Source organism: Rhinoderma darwinii, chromosome 3 (genome assembly GCF_050947455.1).
Source record: "Rhinoderma darwinii isolate aRhiDar2 chromosome 3, aRhiDar2.hap1, whole genome shotgun sequence".
Classification (NCBI taxonomy): Eukaryota; Metazoa; Chordata; class Amphibia; order Anura; family Rhinodermatidae; genus Rhinoderma; species Rhinoderma darwinii.
Window position 1 is genome coordinate 379,002,962 of NC_134689.1, and position 21,608 is coordinate 379,024,569.

The 21,608-nt window shown below is 43.0% G+C and overlaps 1 protein-coding gene across 3 annotated transcripts in view; it reads right to left on the minus strand.

The window, feature by feature from the left end:
• Positions 1–1,915: 1,915 nt before the first annotated feature.
• The window catches only part of DDHD2 (DDHD domain containing 2), a 56,484-nt gene continuing 36,791 nt past the window's right edge, over positions 1,916–21,608 (minus strand). For all 3 annotated transcript variants that reach the window (XM_075858823.1, XM_075858821.1, XM_075858822.1), the window contains 4 exons: positions 19,673–19,837; positions 17,003–17,159; positions 8,198–8,302; positions 1,916–5,140 (listed from right to left, as the gene is read on the minus strand). In XM_075858823.1, the coding sequence (XP_075714938.1) occupies positions 8,221–8,302; positions 17,003–17,159; positions 19,673–19,837 (404 nt within the window). In that variant the 3' untranslated portion in view covers positions 1,916–5,140; positions 8,198–8,220. The remainder of the gene's footprint in view (positions 5,141–8,197; positions 8,303–17,002; positions 17,160–19,672; positions 19,838–21,608) is intronic.

Sequence of the window (21,608 nt, forward strand, 5' to 3'; positions counted from 1 at the left end):
GGTGTGGGGAGGCTCCTGGAACCATGTTGCACATTTGGTGGGATTGTCCCAAGCTTCGTCCCTTTTGGGGAAAAATGTTTGATCTTGGTAACAAACTTTTTCATACTGAGGTTCAGACTGCGGCCTCCATTGGCTTACTTTCCATGGTTCCTGGATCACTCCCACACCTCAAAAAGAGTGTCTTTCGGCATTTTTTGACCGCAGCAAGAACAGTGATTCCTCGTCATTGGAAGTCCAGCACTGTACCTTCTTTGAAGGAATGGGTAACGGAGGTGAAGGAATTATGAGGATGGAGGAGTTGATGTCTGCTGATCAGGGTAAATCTGAGCTCTTTGTCCGCACTTGGGCAGTGTGGTCTGGCTTCCGGGGTGGTAATGATCTACCTCTCTGGCTGGATGGCCTCTTTTGAACACCTATATAAGCCTACCTTTTGCGTGCTAGGTCTGTATGTGTTTCCCCTTGTTATCTTGTCTGTGTTAGTCTAAAGTATAATGTGCACTTATATGCGACAATTCTTATCCAACTGTGGGGACTGGCTTCCCTAAATAACGCACTATTTTTGCTGCACTTATGATACTGTTATTCTCATTGCATTCTTATTTAGTTTTTCTTACTGATTAGGAGGCTACCTCCTACTGTTGTTTCTATGTCTTTGTATATTTTATACGATATTGAAGTCGTTATATTGCACTGCGTGTGAATTTTGCAAATTCATGAAACCATGTGTATGCCGTTATGTTTTTTATATTTTCAAAATAAAAATCTTTGATAAAGAAAAAAATAAAGTCACCTTGATGTGACACTCCCAAGCTGAAACACACGCGCCCACACACATTTAGGATTTTACCCGCGCGGTACATTTTGGGTAATGCGAACACCGGCGGTAGCCGATAATGAAGATGATAACTTTAAAGTTAAATATCTCAGTGGAAAAAAAAATCAAAACCGATTGCAGCATTGTATTCGTATTGAAAAGAGCTTTCAAAACGAGCCCCCACTCGACCCCCCCCCCCCCCCCCCCGTGCCATTTAGGACTTTGCTGCCCCCAAGGGGGTGGGGGTGTTTTTTTGGGTGTTAACTGGTAGATTTTATGACCCCATTAAATCCCACCAAATTTCAACCCTCTACCTCGAGCCGTTCAAAATTTATGAGGGTGTTCCGGAACTTTTGGTGGGCTTAAATTCACTGAGTGTTTGAAATACCTCGTTTGTTTTCCCTAGTAAGGTTTTGATTAGTCACTGGTTTATGTCTTTAGGGATATATATATACTGTAATGTGACGATATCACTGTATTTTATTCAAAATGCAACCTGCTTCTGTTTGATACACAGTGCAGACTGCAGTAATGTCATTGCTTAGTACAAGTGCAAATGCACTAACATTGCCACTATTAGCTCTGTGACCTGCTAGAGATCTGAAATATATAAATTAACTCATAAATTTGTTACAACCGGATGTGGAGCTGGTATCCAATAGTTTATTGCTATTATAGATTTTTCTATTTTATTCTTTTTAGTTTCTTGGATCTTGTTATTTTTATATATATTTTTGTTATTTTTATATATTTTTATTATTATTATTTATAATATTTTCGATATTTTATAATTTTATTTATCCAAATAGTGCTACCATAATCCGGTTAGATACCTTGGGGATTCCCCCGTTGGTATATTAATTTAGCCCAGTAGATGCCGATAGAGAGCTCTCTGCTGCATCTATGTATTATTCTGAGGCTGAATAGCTGTGCTGTATAAGCCCAGTAGAACTTTTGGTGGGCACTATATTTTTTTATCTCTTTATCTGAATGCCTTCTCCAACTGTTAACTGCTGAGAAGGACTCAGGATTTGATCTACTGACATAGCTATCGCTCCCCTAACCATAATAAGGTGCACAATTAGTGAAACAAGACACAAATAATTAAAAACACATTTACTTTAATTACAAAATACTACTTGTATTTGTTATCACATGCTGGTCTGACCGTGTTGTGTATTCATTATATATTTTATAATATATACAATTAAAAAAAAAAAAAGAGAAAAGTGCAAAACCGGCACATAAGGCATACAAGTACTATGCTATGGAGCAATACACTGGGCGTTAGGAAGCAGTTACGTAGGCTAATGCTGTGCTTGGTATGGGATATATAGACGACGTATAGTAATGGTATACATTTTTACATCACACGGTGACTGATGATCATGACGACCACGACAGGAAAAGGAACTGTATTGACTTTCCTTGAAGTATCACATGTAATATAACACAGGTCACATATTTATATGTCTACAATATATAAAGGTGGTCTCTTTCACTCAGTTGAATGAAATCAAATTTAAAGAGGACATCCATCCAAGTGCATATGTGACAAGTGGTCCAGAATGTGACAGGTCAAATCACCTTTAGAGTATTTATACAGGGATGCAATTACTTTGGCTCCCAGGGACCTCCTGTTCACCTGTATTGTGTGGAAGGGCAGTGACAATCGCCAGTAGAGCGCACACCGGTTTGTAGATGGACCCCCCCCCCCCCTCCCATCCCCAAAGGTCTCACCTAGCCACATCCAGCATATGACTCCAGAGTGCCATACTATAAACCACCACCAGAGTTCTGTATAGAAACTACTCCGTTAGGTGGATCATGCAGTGGAAACATTTCTTATGTAAACTTTATATCCTTATATTTTAAGTTTAAAGGGGATGTTTTATGGCTAAAGGCCTAAATAAGGCAGGATAGTGTGTGTACACACGTACACACACTCTGGGGCTGTACTACATCTTTTCCTGGAGATTTTATTGGTCTATGGACACTTTTCTGTCAATTGACTCCCATTCATTGCAGCAGTTTATAAAGCCCACACACACCGTGCTGTATTGCCCACACAGATAATACAGGAAGGAAAGGTGTGCCTCCAATAGGGCCACCCTAGGCGGCCATAATAATAAAACACCGATACTTAAATGTAACAAGTTAAACTAAAGTTAAATACAGGATACATTTTCTGAAAGACATGATGAGACAGCCAAGATGACATAGTTGGATACTTAACCAATGCTTGACTTTTAGAGGGAAAATAAATGTTGTTTTTAGTGTAGGTTCTCTTTTGAAAGTCGTTTTTCCATCTCAACATAACCTACAGCTGTTCAGTAAATTTGTCAATATTTTGCTTTACTTCTGTTATCCTGACCTTGAGCTATATCGTGTCTTATGAACCAGTCTCATCCAGAACTGCATTCAGGATTTTGCTAGATTTTTCTAATCCTAAAGCTCACATACCTCAACATCCCCTGCTTGATTTGCAGTCTGAGAACTATAATTTTTTCTCCAGTATAGTAATATATACTACAGATCATTCCACTGCCATGACTATGAAATCTGAACACAGTTTTGAGAAGTGAAAACTAGGAAACCACGTAGTAGTCATTGCTCATCCAGTCATGAAGTTCAGACACGCAGAAATAACGGGTATTTAAGAGAATTTGTCATAGAGATGCAAATCATGGAGCTTGTACTTCTGTGAGTCCACAGCTGCCGCTCCGTCTGAGAATACAAGATTGTGGCCAGGAATCTTCGCATTTTAAACACAGGAATCTTCGCATTTTAACACCATAACAAATTTTAGTTCCAAAATTCTGTGAAGATTAATTTCTTTATATATCTTTAGAGCAGTCGGAGGTCTGTTTTTCCTGAGAGCTTTAAATTCCCTGTATAAATGTAGTTGGTAAGTTAAAAGACGATTTTCTACCTACCTGCAGCCCCCACTAGAGGGAGCTTACCGAATACTATTTTCACATTGAATAATAATAATACAGTATGCGGTAAGCTCCCTCTAGTGGTAGCTGCAGGCAGCTAGAAATTAAAGTAACTATGTCTATGCAGGGAATTTGGGGTTCTGTATCAGAAAAGCAAAAAGAAAAGGAGTGGTTTAGGTCCTAAAAAGGCTCAGTACAACTTTTGTTGTCCTCCGATGACAATTCTGTCTTAAGTTAAAGACCTGAGAAATCTGAAAGAGACTTGTCACTTTTGACACGCTGTCTGACAAATGCCGATTATAAGACTAGTTCCTAGGCTGTGTATCCCTAGCAACCAGACCGTTCAGCTCAAAACTCGATTGACACTTTGACAGATAAACAGCTTAGCAGCAGTACTGCTATGCCAGTCCCCAACTCAGGCTGATGTTTTATGGCTTGTCCATTTTGGAGGGGAAAAACGCAGCAGAATACAGTAGCAGCATAGTGGATGAGATTTAACAAATCATTCACATGCTGCGGAAAAATTCAGGAGCACAAAGTGACCTGCGCTGCGTATTTTTCGGACCGCAGAACATAAATTCCAGCTGTGGAAATTGGCCAGAATTGCGGCGTTTTTTAGAGTTGTCACCATCTCCTAACATTGTTAAAAATGCAGCAAAATACACACCATTTTCTGCCATAAAAAAACGCTGAGTTTTGCCGCAGCAGAATATCTCGGTGTTTCAACAGAATTGATGCAGAAATTTTCTGCAGCAATTCCGTTGTGTGTGGACAAACAAACTAACTAGTAGAAGTAGAAAACCTCTTTTTAAAAAATGTTGGTGAGAGAATCCCTTTAAATGACTGCAGCAAGCATCACTGTAGACCAGCAAAGAAAACGTTCAAATTATGTAACAAAAAGTAAATTGTCAAGAACCAACATCAGAGAATATGTAATTAAAGGGGTTGTCGGGGTTAGAAAAAAAAAAAAAAAAAAGTGTTTTTTTTTTTCTAGAAACAGCGTCACTCTTGCCCATAGGCTGTGTTTGGTATTGCAGCTCAGCCATATGCACTTAAATGGAGATGTGCTGCAATACCAGGCGCAGCCAATGGACAAGAATGGCGCGATTTCTAAACAAAAAATTAAAATTAAAAAGTGGACTTTGACAACCCCTTTAAATGCTGGAACATAATCTGTTTTTTATTGTTTAACCCTGTTTATACCAATACTATTAGAACCCATGAAATGCTGTGTGGTATATTATTGTACGTGGTAAATAAAGTTGTGAAATACATATAAGACAACAATTGATGTGGAATCAAGAATGTGTTTTTCCAGATCATCAGTAAAAAATGTTCCGTCTGTCTAGGAAGACCCGATATAAGGATGTATATTAGCCATATGCACCTGCAACATCAAACAAAGAAATGAGTCAATGAGGGAATTAATTCCTAGGCATATTCGGATGTAGCAATGCTGAGTTTGTCATTCGGCTCAATTCTATTATGACACAATCTGCATGATCTTAAAGTCTATATAAACCTTTGAATGGCATATGTTTGTAATAAAAAGGTCAATCAGTGTGATTGGTGCAATTTTATAAATAATTTTTATTAAAAATTCTTGTTAATTTTTGAGATACAGCTGCTCTGTTTTTTCTATACAGAGCAACTGCATCTTTCGCTGTGACCTGAATCCATCAGTCCCACGGACCTGGAAGGATCAGTGTCAGCGGGTCCTGAGTGTCCCTGACACGCAGGATCTACATGTAATCTATCACATCTTAGTTATGAATTTAGAGGAGATCGATTACAGGTGGATCCTGTGTGTCAGAGACGCGAAGGACCCGCTGACACTGAATCGGTCAGTCCGCATGATGGCCAGATTCAGCCAACGATACAGCTGCTATGTATAGAGACTACAGAGCGCCAGTATCTAAAAAAGTTAATATTATTTTTAATAAAAAGTATTTACAAAGTTACACCAATCACACTGACTGACCTTTTTATTTTAAAAAAATGCCATTTAAAGATTTACATTAATGAGAAACACCGGAGATTCACACTGAAATTCGCATAATGATATCCAAAAGACTTTTCTGTACCATGTCATTCACTAAGCATCATTTCAGATATGTTTGAGCAGCTGTTGGGTAACAGAAGAGGAGACTGGGGGGTGACACGTCTGTGGAGGTCTGGTATTACAGGTGATGCGTTTGATATTGCAAATATTCACTTGAATGGGGATGAGCTGCAATACCGGACACAGACCATGTACATTAATGGCGTGAATTCTGGGGGGGAAAAAAAAAGCAGGCCCTTTTTCCTAATCTTGGACAACCCCTTTAAATTTGACAATCACTTTTATTTATTTTTAGTAACAAATGTTTTTATAACGAGGACCTGTCAGCTCTTTTGACATGTCTGTGTCAGTAAATACTTGCTTTCCTTATAAAATAACAATGCTGGAGTATCTTTTGTTATAACTCTGTATTGTGTCGTTTCTCTGTGGGAAATGTATGAAGAAATTGACAACTGGACGTTACCATTCCCCTTGTCAATAGGCTGTGTCACTACACAATCTGATGGTGTCCAATCATTGCGGATACTGGCAGAGTATGTAAAGACATGCCCCATTAACAAGGGGAATGAGAACAGCCAGTTGTTCATTTATGAATTCATTTCTTGGAGGAATGGCAAAACTGGGCATCGAGCGGCCCGCTTCTCCTCACTGAACCATCACCTTCTTCCCTGTAGTGAGAAGAAGCTTGAATGGAGTTGCGGTCGTGCGTGCACCCTGCCGTTCCATTCAATGTACATGAAGCGGATGGAAAAAGCCAAGTGTTGTACTTGGCTGTCTCTGTAAAGGGAAGTGTCCCCTTTCAATGGAGATGGAGCGGGAGCGGGGGGGGGGGGGGGGTTGGAGTATGTGTAGTGCGTGTGTATATATATATATATATATATATATATATATATCTCTTGATGTCCCAGGAGCCAGGTCTGTAGAATCACAGACTTGGTCGTAGGATTAGCAGAGCGTGACATGCAAAAGAAGCCTGTCTCCTTACTCTGCAGGGGGCCAGAGAGGTAATTGGGGATGTATCTTGTGATACACATGTACCAAAGGACATCCCCACTGATTAATTTACCTCCCTTCCCCCTCGAGATTCTGGGGAGGAAGCAGGAAGTTCCAACTGCTTCCATCCCCCTCACCAGGTAATGATATTCCATGAGGTAGCCATAAGCCCATGCCCTCCCCCCCCTTGCACGTGCATGAGCATGTGATGTCACACAGATGTGCACGGGAGGGTTTAAAAGGACAAACGCTCCCAAACTTCTGTCTCTTGCCTCATGGCTCTCCCCTCCTGGACCAGATGAACCGCTAAGTATCCACGTGTAGCAGCAGCTACACACAACTTCTCCCCCCTAACACAACACTTCCCTGTTCAACCCTTTCCCACTATTTACCTGCTATCCCCTGGCATACAGCAACCCTTCCCATTGCAGTAACCCTTGCAGTCCCAGTGAACCCTTGCAGCCCCAATGAACCCTTGCAGTCCCTGTGAACAATTGCAGTCCCTGTGAATACTTGCTGCCCTAAGTACCCTGCAGTGACCCTTGACCTGCACATCCCAAGGTACACAGAAACCCATTCCCCTTGTTCCTCCTTATCTCGTATTAACCCTTAGTGTATAGGGAAAGTTAGGAGGGAGTGGGACAGAAATAGTGAGCGTGTATTGTATCTGTATTCATATGTGTTTAGGTAACGTAGGATTGTGATACCGTGTTTATACTGTACTACGTATAGTGGGAGTATACTCAGTATATATTAACTTGTTATATGTATTGGGGTATACTGATACTATACTGTGATCAGTTACTGTGTGCTGTGTATTTTATATGTGCAAGTGTGATTATTGTTAGTAATAAATATTACCCTTTATTTACTATAAGATTGTATTTTTTGTACGGTCTTATACGCTTACGTAGCAGCAAAGCAAGTAGATTAACGTTCGTATAAGGAGAAGGTAGGGGAATTAGGCATAACCCTAGTGACCCTGATTATAAAGGAGGTAGTAATGGTGGGAGACACAAGCAAGTGAAATCCACCATCATATCAGCCCTTTTACAGTCTCGGTTAGTAACTTAGATTTTGAATGAAGCGGACGCGTGCATGTTTGACTGCTGCAGAATGCAATGCCCTCCTCACTGCAGTCGTGCAGCGAGGAGGAACGGGGGAACTCGGTACACCTGCTCTAGTAATCGGTGGGGGTCCCAGCGATCAGACATTTTTCCCCTACTTTGTGGATAGGTGATAAATGTTTATCTTGGCACAATCCCTTCAAATTTGGGAATCAGTGGGAGCCCAAGCTCATGGATCCCCCTCCAATGTTAAGTTAATTTCCCCTTTAGTATATCTGCCAGACATATTCAGCTGACCAACAAAAGCTTTCGTAAAACATACTGTGCCAGGTGTGTGTTGTACAGTTACTGAAGTGGTTGATCCATGACGATTCCCATTGTTTGGTATATCTCTTTAAGAAACAGCAACGCAGTGTCTTCAGAAGTCCTACAAGACAAAATACATCCAGTTAAGGGAATATACAAAATTTCAAAAAGGTAATTCTGCTAGCCAACCACCTAAAAACACAAAATCTTAGGGTACTTATTATTACATATGGAAAGGCATGATGACAGTGTGTGGTCTGGAAGAATATTTGTGGCAATGAGGTCTTCGTATTTACTTGGCAAAAACCAGAAGGAGATGCAGTTATAGATTTTCATTACTTAACAAATATAGATTGAAGGTTACAAATGACTGGAAACGGACCATATCTGCTCCAACTAGATCCACACAACTGGTGAGAATTAAAGGGGTATTCCAATCACAGACATTTATGTATAGGATATGCCATAAAGTTTTGATAGATGCGGGTCCCAGCTCTGGGACCCACATCTATGTCGAGAATGGGAGTTCCCAAACCCGTCTACAGGTCGCAACCGACCGTCGCATCCAGGCAGAGAATGAATAGAGAGGTGGCCGAGCATGCGCGCGGTGCTCTCCATTCAATTCTATGGGATTTAAGGAAAAAAAGCCAAACACGACAGAGGTGGGACCCGCATCTATCGATTTATGGCAAATCATGTGGATTAAATTGTCCAGTATGCTAAATTGTAGGGGGAAAAAAACAAAAACACATTATGCTTCCCATAAAAGGCCTCTAGGTGTTAATGTTGACAATAACAGGACTTTTTGAAAACTCACCGTAAAATCCTTTTATTGTCAAGTTTGTTGTGGGACATAGACCATGGGTATATGCTGTTGCCACTAAGTGGCTTGACACTAAGAAATTAAAAAGTGGCTCCTCCGACAGTATATACCGCACCCACAGACATTGAGCTATACTGAATCAGACTGACTGACTGCAAGCAGTAGGTGCAGCAGATACAAGGTAAGAGAGGTATGTCAAACATATGAGGAGAATCACTCAAACGGACAAACATGAACAAAAAAAAAGCCTAAAAAAAAAATGGGTGGGAGCGGTGTCTCCCAATGAACTAGATTAGAAAAGGATTTTACGGTGAGTAGTCAAAAAAAAAATCCTGTTTTCTCATTCGTTCCATTGGGGGACCCAGACCGTGGGACATCCCAGAGCAGTCTCCAGAAGTGGAAACAGAACACAGGACATGGTCATCTATTTCACAGATGCCTGCAAGACCTTGCCACCTAGAGAAGCGTCTGCAGAAGCAAAGGTGGTACCTGGTAGAACTTAACAAAATTGTGCAAAGAAGACCACGTGGCCACCTTGCACGACTAAAGGGCAGAGGTCTGATGGTGCACAGCCCAGGAAGCTCCAACTGCTTTTTTAGAGTGGGCCGTGACCTGGAAAGGGGAAACGTTTCCCTGAACCTGATAAGCCTCGCAAACAATCAAATGTAATCCAGTGAGCAATGGTGGCCTCAGAGGCTGCCAAACCCTACCTGGGACCCTTTGGGAGGATGAACAGGGAATCCGACTTCTTGAAGGAGGCAGTGACAGAAAGGTTAATCAGCAAGGCGTGGACGACTTCCAGGTTGTGGAGGGAACGCTCCCTCGGATGACTGGGAGATGGACAAAAATACGGCAATACTATATCCTCATTCATGTGGAAAGCCAAAAGAACCTTAGGCAAAGAAGACGGCCTGTGTGGAGCACCGCCTTGTCTTGATGATGTGTCAGAAATGGATAATAGCAAGAGAGAGCCGCCAACTCAGAGACCCTCCGGATGGAGGTCAACGCGACCAGAAAAAACACAGGACAGAAAACGAAGTAGATGTCAAACAAGGGTGCAAAAGGGTTCAAGTGTGCCGACTGTGAGACATCCAAGACCAAATTGAGATCCCAAGATGTGATCGGAGGATGATAAGATCGTATGAGCAATTATCTGCAGAAAAGTCTTGACATCAGCCTTAGATGCCAACGGGTGATCGAACAAAATGAAAAGTGCAGACACCTGCCCCTTCAGGGGGCTGAGTGCCAAACCTTGATCCAGACCACGCTGCAAAAAGGAAAGAATTTTGAATAGAGAAAAACACAAGGGAGTAAGCTTGTGATCCTCACACCAACAAAGGTAGGCCATCCAGGTACAATGGTAAATGTGGGCTGAAGAAGCCTTCCTAGCCTTAAATCATAGTGAGAATAACACTCTGAGAGACCACAAGACCTCAGAACGGCGGCCTCAACAGTGACGCTGTTAAACGTAGCGACCTTAAAATCTGGTGGATGAGCTGTCCCTAAGAAAGAAGGTCGGGACGGAGAGGCAATGTTCACGGGACGTCGGCCAACATGGACACGTGGTCCGCAAGCCAAAAATGGCACGACCAATCTGAGGCTACCAGAATGGCTGGAATCCCTTCTGCCATGAGCCATCAGAGGAGCAGCGGCAGGAAAGGCATAGGAGGGTAGACATACAGGTGACTGAAGTAGGACCACAGCGCCACTAGAGCGTCCACGGCGTTGGCCTCTGGAACTCATGCTCGGGAGATGAAGCAGGGGACCTGCCAATCGAACCTGTATGACATCAGGTCCACGTCCAGCTGACCCCACCTGAGACATACACCGTGTTCCGAATTATTATGCAAATGTTATTTTTCGCTGATTTTCCTAAATAGTCGATGCAAATGACAGTCAGTATAATCTTCAAGCCATCAACCGTAGAGTATAATGCAAATTTGATTGAACAAATCTCCTAATGATAACAGATTTTTTTTTTAGAAGTAAAAACCTCAAAATGCACTGTTTCACATCATTACGCACCACAGAGATCAAAACATTTTAAAGGTTGTAAAGAGAACTAAAATGGTCATTTGTTGAATTTGCAGCATCAGGAGGTCATATTTACAGAAATCAAAAGCTCTTTCAATCAAAAAAAACTTAACAGGCCAAGTTGCATGTTAACATAGGACCACTTCTCGGATATCACCTTCACAATTCTTGCATCCATTGAATTTGTGAGTATTTGGACAGTTTCTGCTTGAATATCTTTGCAGGATGTCAGAATAACCTCCTAGAGCTTCTGTTTTGATGTGAACTGCCTCCCACCCTCATAGATATTTTGCTTGAGGATCCTCCAAAGCTTCTCAATAGGGTTGAGGTCAGGGGAACATGGGGGCCACACCATGAGTTTCTCTCCTTTTATGCCCATAGCAGCCAATGACACAGAGGTATTCTTTGCAGCATGAGTCTTTTTGTACCACGGAAGAAAGTGGTCAGTCATAAAGTCTACGTACTTTGCAGAGATCATTTTCACACCGTCAGGGACACTAAAGGGGCCTACCAGCTCTCTTCCCATGATTCCAGCCCAAAACATGACTCCGCCACCTCCTTGCTGACGTCGCAGCCTTGTTGGGACATGGTGGCCATTCACCAACCATCCACTACTCCATCCATCTGAACCATCCAGGGTTGCACGGCACTCATCAGTAAACAACACGGTTTGAAAATTAGTCTTCATGTATTTCCGAGCCCACTGCAACCGTTTCTGCTTGTGAGCATTGTTTAGGGGTGGCCGAATAATAGCTTTATGCACACTTGCAAACCTCTGGAGGATCCTACACCTTGAGGTTCGCGGGACTCCAGAGGCACCAGCGGCTTGAAATACCTGTTTGCTGCTTTGCAATGGCATTTTAGCAGCTGCTCTCCTAATCCTATTAATTTGTCTGGCAGAAACCTTCCTCATTATGCCTTTATCTGAACGAACCCGTCTGTGCTCTGAATCAGCCACAAATCTTTTCACAGTACGATGATCACGCTTAAGTTTTCTTGAAACATCCAATGTTTTCATACCTTGTCCAAGGTATTGTACTATTTCAAGCTTTTCGGCAGCAGAGAGATCCTTTTTCTTTCCCATATTGCTTGAAACCTGTGGCCTGCTTAATAATGTGGAACGTCCTTCTTAAGTGGTTTTCCTTTGATCGGGCACACCTGGCAAACTAATTATCACAGGTGTCTGAGATTGATTACAATGATCCAAAGAGTGCTAAGACACAATGCCATCCATGAGTTTAATTGAAAAAATAATAATTAAATGTTTATGACACTTAAAGCCAATGTGCATAATAATTTGGAACACGGTGTATTTGGTCAAAGACCTCATGGTGAGGAGGCCACTACCCGGGATCCACCTTTTTACGACTAAGATAGCCTGCGACCCAGTTGTCGACATAGGGAATGTGTACTGACAAAGACAGAACGTGAGCATCCACCTAGGCCAGAATGTTCACAGCCTCAGCCATCACTGCCACGCTGTGAGTTGCCGCCCTGATGATTTAGATAAGTGGCATTGTCCATTTGAACCCGGACCAGGTGTCCTTACAGTGACCAGGCTCAGTTCAGCGGGCATAGGAAAATGGCTGTCAATTCCAGAAGGTTGATGGGAAGGGAAGGACCACAGCCCCCGAGCAGTGAGGTTCGGAATGGTGCACTCCCCCATCCCTTGGGACTGGCATCCGTGGAAAGGATCAGCCAGTTCAGGGGAAGGAAGGAATAACCCTGGAGAATGGCCGGGTAAGTGATTCACCGACGAACTGTGAGGGGAAGGATGAGCTTCAAATCCAGAGAATCCAAGGATCGGTTCCACCGGGAGAGGGTCGCCAGTTGAAGAGTGAGCGTGTGGAACTGCGCAAAGGGAATGTTCGACCGAGAACCTGCATTCAGATGCGGAGTGAAGTCTAATTGGCCATCTGCAAGGAACGAGTCACATCCTGAAGAATCAATATACGCTCCGGCGGAAGGAACGCCTTCGCAGATCAAGTGTCAAAAGTGACCCCCAAGAACACAATCTGCTGGCAGATCTGACAGGCAAGATTTGGAGTGGTTGACAAACCAACCGAATCAAGTCAGAGGGTCCAGATTAATCTTAAGCGCCGTCTAGTTGTCCTCCCTAGAGGGGGACTCGATGCAGATGTCGTCCAGGTACAGGGTTAACCAACAACCCCCTTGTACGAAGGAGTGCCATCACAATGGAGAGAACCTTCGTAAAGAATCTCAGGGCAGTTACCAGACAGAAGGGAAGGGCCACAAATTGGTAATGACGGGACAGTACCGCAAAGCACAGGAAGCGTTAGTAAGTTTGACAAATAGGAACGTCCAGATACGCGTCCTTGATGTCCACTGAGGAAAGAAAATCCCCCTGCTCCATGGAAGCAATGACAGTTCAGAGATATTCCATCCAAAAATTAAGAACTCCAACATGTGCGTTAGACGCTTGAGGTCCAGGATGTGCCGCACTGAGCTGTCCTTTTTGGGGACGACAAGAAGTTTGGAATAGAAACCCTGGAACCTTTGGTTCGAGGGTACAGGAACAAAAACTCCTTAAAAGGAGCAGTGAGTCAATTGCTCGAAAAAAAGGCTGCTGCCCTGGAGGGGGACTGGAACAGCTGACTGAAAGAAAACGCTCTGGAGGGAGGCTGGCAAATTCAAATTTGTATCCTGAGGATACCACCTCCTGAACCCAGGCTTCCAAAATGTGAGAGAGCCAGACATCCTTTAAGTGCAGAAGTCTGCCCCCCACCCGAGATTAATAGAGTGGGGGAGCACCTTTAGGCGAAAGTGGCCTTGCCAGCTCTAGCCTTCACCAGTGGGTGCCAGGGGGCGACAGGAAGGGCAAGCCTTGAAGGAAGGTCTGGTCTTCTGATCCTAGATCACGTGATGTTGGAGAACAAACAAAAAGGACTGAAATAGAGGACCCGCCTTTTTGGCCGAAGTAGTTCTTTTTACCCTGGTTTGAGGACGATGGGTGCTACCTGTGGTTTGAGATAATTGTGTCCAATCTAGGACCAACGAGACAAAAGGGAGAACACTCAGGGACCACTTGGAAGCTGTATCAGCAGACCAAGCTTTAAGCCAAGGAAGTTGTGCAGATAGAAGGACAGCGTGAAGGGTAAACTAAAACGCATACACATTAGAAATAAGGCGAGACAGATGTACCAGGTCATCCTAAGTAGGGCCGAGAGCAAGCCATGACAGAGTTTGTGCACCCATTCTGTGATCGCTCTGCTAACCTAGACAGAGGCAAAAATTGGGCGAAAGGCAAGGCCAGAGGCCTCAAATGTGGTTTTAGCAAAAGAGTCCATACATTGATCCAGAGGACCTTTTAAGGAAGTGGAGTCCACAAGTAGTAGCCTTGGCTAAACGGTAAACATGAGAACCCACCGCCGGAGCCCTAACCCATTTGGAAATATTCCCTTCTTGAATAAGGTAGAAAGCATCCAGACGGCTAGAGTGCGAAATCTTCATGTCAGGGTGTTTCCATACCTTAAAGACAATCCCAAGTTCTGAATAGGCTGAAAAGACCCCCAGGGAACGTTGAGGCTGAAGAAAAGAATTGTCAGTTGTAGGGGACGGTGCAGAATCAGTGACCTTTAGGGTGTTACAAACAGCCCTAATAAGAACCTCTAGCGAGGTGGGGAGGGGGGTAGAACACTTACCAGCTGAATCAAAGTCGGAATCAGACAGTTCGCCCTCAGCCAAAGCCACTCTGGATAGGGGGGCACCGGACCTCACCTTTGGTGTGGGAGGTGAAACAGAACAGGACGGTGAAAGCAAAGGCAGCTGTGTGTACCTGGTTCGCCTGTGGGCTCTGCCACGAGAGGAAGATATGGGTGATATGGGTGGAGAGTCCAGACGAGGACGGGCAGAACAAGAGTTCAGGGGAGGGAAGATAGATATTCCACCCAAGATGGACTGAGTGATGTTTGCTAGGTTATCAATCATTCTGAAAAGGGAATGGGCCCATTCCGGATCCACACCCATCATACCAGGGATAAGCAATACTGGGGTGGCAGAAGTGCAGAGGCCGTAGGTGTCTGGCCAGGAGGTCGGCATGCATCGCATAAGGAAGTAGACTGAGCACAAGAATATTTAGTATTGCACTTAGAACAGGGATTATAAATTGCAAAGTTTGTCTGGTGTGAGGGTTCTCCCTAAGGTCAGACATGGTAGGAGTGGGGGTTACTAAACCACACAATGTACTAGTGGGAGTGAAGGAGACAACTCACTGAACCAGGGGATCCACTCAGGACTGCACAGCAATAGATACTCCTCTTTAGGGAGTAATGGCTGCCTTCACCTAGTTCTGCTTGGATAAGCACATACCCCTACATGGAGTAAGCTCAGTGAATAAGGCTAGGGCACCTGTTGGGAAAGTAGAAAAAGGCCTGATGTCCTTCCTGAGGCAAAAATGCAGCAGCGCTGGTCCGGAGGTCCTGTGTCCCTGGCAGCGTCCATCCAATTGGAGGAGAGCAGTGCAGCAGGCATGGGGACACATAGGCTCCGGACCCTGGAGCGCCACGATTGGTCGCTTGCGTGTCATGCGATGAGACCGACCAATCAGAGGAGAAGGCTGAGTCCCCATGAGGGGATAGGAAAAGAACACGCTCGAGCGTGACTAAAATGGAGGGAAGAAGAGAGGGGCCCCCCCCCCCGCTTGTACTAAGGAGCCGAAAGTGGTGCCACTGGCATAATGGCACCGGCCATGTTGAACTAAATGGTACCGAAGGCAAAATTAGCGAGAGAGCCACAAAGTACACGCTACTGAAGGGTAAATCCAGGGGACCTATACTACATACAAGCGATGGCCCGGAGGGGGGGCAAGGGAAGAAACACTCACCATCCTCTCAGCGCTTTTTCTCCATCCCCCAGATAAGTGATTAGCACGATCAAGTAGAAGTAAAAAACTCTTTGGTAGTGTCTGCCTCCTACAACACTAAGCGAAGACTGAATAGCCTGTCAAGCCTCCCTAGTGGCAATAGCATATACCACAGTCTGTGTCCCCCAATGTAATGAATGACAAAGGCTATTTTTGTCCTATGCCGGATTATCACGATTTCTGGACCATCTGATGCTGAATTAATAGAATTTTAGTGCAATGCAGAATTGTATAGTACAGAAAAAAGAAGTTGCTTTGTAGCGAGGAGCATAAAAAATGTTATGCTCTTAATAAGCAGATCGGTCATCAGACTAGGCGGACATATATAAATATCAGCATAGTAGGAGGACAGGTCCACTCTCCTATGAGCCAAACCGGCACAAAAAAATATTGTGCCATTTGGCTAATAGAAGCGATCAAAAAACATACACCAGACTTCTAGTAATGAGTCCAGTGTATTCATGAGGGAAGCACTCGACGGGTTGCTCTGTATACAGATACACAACAGCCGGCAATCAATCACCGCTGAGAGGGTTATTTTCTGCCATTTTGGCTAATAGGGGAGAGTCTAATGACAGATCCACTTTAACTCGGTTTTAAAATTCTGCAAATGTCCACAATGGGGACAAATATAGAATTATTCCCATGGCTTCCTATTTTAAAGGCTACGTACACCTTTGAAATAGACATTTTTATTATTTAAAAAAAAAAACTATCATTGTGTTTTGTGCAACTTTCTAAATACTTTATATTAAAAATGATTTTTACTTTTTGAGATACAGCTGCTTTGTATCCTGACGGAATCCGAATCTGACCTGACAGATTCAGGTTTCAGCGCTAGATACAGCTGCTTTGTATACAGGATACAAAGCAGCTGTATCTCAAAAAGTAAAAATCCTTTTTAATAAAAAGTATTTAGAATGTTGCACAAAGCACACTGAAAAAAAACGATTTCAAAATTTGAACATAGACTTTAATGCTCCTCTATATTGTTGCCTACTTCTGCCCTCTCCAATAACTTGTATTGTGAACTATGTCACTAATTACACAGGGAGATACATAGAATTGTGACTGTTGGTTACCAGTAACATAAGTGACTTTGTAGTGCAAATAAATATTCGTTAAAGCTCTCGATCGGCTTCTCCTGGAGAACATAGTCGAATCGCTGGCCCCCATTTAACATCCCCACATCGAGCTGTATTGGTTCCTCCTTCACAGTAAATTCCTCTACTGTCGCAACTGGAATCAAAAATAGAATAAAATCACAAATTCAATGTTTTACTCCTAGCAGCAAGATATTTCTCTCCATATCAAACTAGAATTAATGCATAACAAAGAAATCTGGAATACGTGCTGCTTAGACAATCATTGGACAACAGCCAATCACCTACAGTAACATCTACGGTAAACACTTCATCTGAATGTTTTTTATTGACATGTCAGTGGGTGCTATTAGTGGGGGGTTGATTAACATGGATCAATGACAATCCCTCAATTAAAGAGACACTCCAGTCATTTTTTTATTGTTGCCTCCGTTTGTAAAGTACACCCGGTAAAAGGTAGGGCAGGTCATCCTCTTACTGGGTGCTTTGTTTTGTAAACGATCCCAGCCGCAATTAGGTCACATGACTGCACTGTCACTGGCCGATTCCTACAGCATGTGCTGTGTGGACCGGAAGTCTCTTTCAATATGCATTCCTATGAGACTCACATTGAGCGTTCCATAGGAATGTATGGTGAAAGTGACATCCGGTCCACACAGAAGATGCTGTAGGAATCGGCCAGTGACAGTGCAGTCACGAGACATAATTGCGGCCGGGATAGTTTACAAAACAAAGCACCCGGTAAGAGGATTGCCTGCCCTAAATTTTAACGGGTGTACTTTACAAACGGGGGCAACAATAACTAAATTACTGGAGTAAGGGGTAAGAGCAAAGGAAAGAGAACTGTTTGCAGTGTTAGATATAGGAAAGGAAGAATGGACTAAGGGAAGAAAGGTCATCCCCGTTCCCAGATGAAAGGCGCAGCTTCAGTCGGGTCGCTTGAGCTAGACTAAAGAGAAGTTGGTGTTCAGCTCAGCCATTCAGTAAAGTGTGGACCGGATTTGAAGGAGGACCATGCAAGCCAGAGGGACATAACTATCAGAGTGATCCCTGTCTTCTGCCATGAGAGATTCCATTCGACACAGAAGGTCCATCTCGACCACCCATTCACCAATCATAGGCGGTTCAGTAGACTTCCAGTGTCTAGGGATGACAGTTCGGACCGCAGTCAAGAAGTGTGGCATGTTATCTTTTAACCCCTTCCTCACATATGATGTAATTGTATGTCATAGTCGGTGGTGGGGGTATGGAGCGGCCTCATGACCTGAGCCCGCTGCATTCTCAGCAGGTGTCGACTCGATGCTGACACTTCACTGCAACAGCCAGGATCGGAGATAAATCTGATCTTAGACATTTAACTACTTAGATCCCCTAGGTCTGCCCATTTTACCCTAAAGTAATGAAAAAAATAAACATAATCATCATCGCCGCATCTGTAAAAGTCCAAACTATTCTAATAAAACATTATTTAACCCGCACGGTGAGCGACATAAAAAAATAAAATGAAAATACCAGAATTGCTGTTTTTTGGTCACAAGATCGATGGAAACAAAATATGGTGACACCATTTATTTTTTTAAACAAATTGTTTTTTCTTTGTTAAAGTGGTACATCATTAAAAAAACTATATACATTTGTAATAAAAGTTATGGCTTTTGGAAGGCAGGGATGAAAAAAATTTAAAGGATTTGGAGATCTGAAGCAGAAAAACTCCGCTCCGACCACTATAAAGATATCTTAAAAAATGAATTATCACAGAATTTAGCACCTGGAAAACGAATGGTGTTAATAGGCGACATTCATTGTGAGGGTCATAAATGGAGAGCTTCATAGCTGTTAAAAACTAGTTAAATCTAAAACACAGAACATTACATAGTTACATAGTTAGTACGGCTGAAAAAAGACACATGTCCATCAAGTTCAACCAAGGGACGGGAAAAGGGAAGGAAAAATTTCTACACATAGGAGCTAATATTTTTTTGTTCTAGGAAATTATCTAACCCTTTTTTAAAGCCATCTCCTGTCCCTGCTGTGACCAGCTCCTGCGGTAGGCTATTCCATAGATTCACAGTTCTCACTGTAAAGAAGGCTTGTCGCCTCTGCAGCTTGAACCTTTTTTTCTCCAGACGGAGGGAGTGCCCCCTTGTTTTTTGAGGGGGTTTTACAAGGAACAGGATTTCACCATATTTTTTGTATGTGCCATTAATATATTTATATAAGTTAATCATGTCCCCCTTAGTCGTCTTTTTTCAAGGCTAAATAGGTTTAATTCTTTCAATCTTTCTTCATAACTTAAATTCTCCATGCCCCTAATTAGCTTCGTTGCTCTTCTTTGTATTTTTTCCAACTCCAGGGCATCCTTTCTATGAACTGGAGCCCAGAACTGAACTGCATTGAGGGAAAATTGTTTTGATTCATAGTAGTTATCTGTACATTATTTCATACACTAACCATGTAATGCTCTTCCGCACTGATGAGAGCTAAGAAAGACAAACAGGCTTCCTGTACTTGGATATCATACGCAGCATAACTTGTATTGACCATACAATACGCACTTATGAAGCCGCTTACAAAAACTAGAACAACTTCCAGTCTTCAGATGTGTGGTTATTTGCCTTCTCTACAGCATATATGAGAATTTTAATTTACCGGGTGTTGCTTCTCTCACAGGTGGAAGTTCAGAAACGGGCAACTCCGCAGCTTCTGCAGTTGGAGGGGGTAAGGTAAGAACAGGGGGCCGGGTTAATGTCTGCCAAGCTATCCGAAGCGAACCCAGAAGATCTGTACTCATCCGTGTTAGTCCTTCTCTCAATTCTGTAAGGACAAGAAAATAAGATTACATTAGGAGAAATTCTAACATCAATCCCTTTTATCCCTTAAAAAAACTCCTTTACTCAACCATAGAGAGTATATTACTTTAAATAAGTAATCCCAAAGATCACTTTTGAATCAGAAGATGATGATCTGAAGGAATTCGGCTGATAAGTACCGCAATAATTCTCAAAACACTGGATCCGTTCAATGCAAGGACCTCAGTGATAATTTATCTGTGAAGTTTACACCTCACAGAGCCTCACAGTTTGTTTAAAAAAGTGTACAAATATTATAAATTTAAAGGATATGGACACCTTTGACATGAAAAAAATATTTTTACATATGTTAGTGGTTACCTGGAGGTAAAAAACTGTTGCACTAAGTTCAGGCTTCAATCTTCATTCCAGACTCGATATGCAGTTTGCAATGTCCAGGATGCTGCTACCTTCACTAGCTCTCATGTATCAACATAGCTTCATCCATGTACTGCTTTCCGCTTCTACAGCCCATGAGAGATCTCCTCTCTACTATACAAACACTGAAGCTGCTTGTATGTGTTACCCCCCCCCCCCCCGCCTGCCCCGTAGATTCTGTCATGTGTGTTCCAGCCTTGGCAATGTCCCCCCCTACACACTCTTTAGTGGGCTCTCTCCTTCCTATCTACAGCCTATGTGATCTCACCTCCCCTCTCTTTGCAGATTCTGCCGTGGGATTCTCCTCCCTAACTAACTTTATTCAGCTTTACCCACGGTTTACGACCTCTTCTCCTCACTGCTGGTATCTTAAAGGAACAGTGTCACCAAATTTTATTTTTTTATATCAGTTTTATGTTAGGGTTTTATTAAAAACGTTTGGATTAATTTGTGTGTTTGTGTGTTACTTTTTCTTATTTTTACACTTTTTCTTCTCTATGGGGGCTGCCATTTTTTTTTCCATTTCTGTATGTGTCGATTAACGACACATACAGACATGGAATACGGCAGCTCCAGTCCCATAGGGACTGCGAACGGGGCCCGTTCCATCCACTATGGTGTACGCCGTGTGTGTGGGAACGGCGCATGTGCCGCTCCCACACAGTCCGATTTGAAATGCGCGCCGTCCGGCGCCATTTTCCTGTGGACTGGAAGTCGCGGCCAGGCAGTAAGATTACTACTTCCGGTCGCGGCTTCCGGACTTGTGCACATGGAGCAGCGGCAGCAGACGGAGCGGACGGACCAGAGGGAGCGGCGGCGACTGAAGCAGGTAAGTGATTTCTATGTATGTTCGTGTTTCAGTGTGTTTACTAGTGTATGTAAACCTTCTACACTGTGTGTTAGCTCAAAAAATGGCGACACACAGTGTAGAAGGTTAGACCGTTCAAACCCCTCGTTTCTCCCGGCACTAGCCAGGATAAAGGAGGGGGGGATTCTGAGAGCTCACTAGAGCGAGGGATTTTTTCCCAATTTTGCAGCATAAAGCAATGTGGTTGCTTTACCACATGCAATGCTGCAATTTTGGGAATTGCTCCATCTAGTGACCAGTGCTGGGAAATATTATAAATTGAATCCAATTTATAATATTTCCTGACTCGTGAAAAAAATAAAAAAAATTAGAACAATGTTTAATCACCTACACACTAATTGTTTAACTAAAAAAAAAAAAACATGTTTTGCTGGCAACACATTCCCTTTAACCCCTTAGTGACCAGCCCATTTTAGGCCTTAATGACCAAGCTATTTTAATCGTTTTTCTATAGTCGCATTCAAAGAGCTATAACGTTCTTATTTTTTCG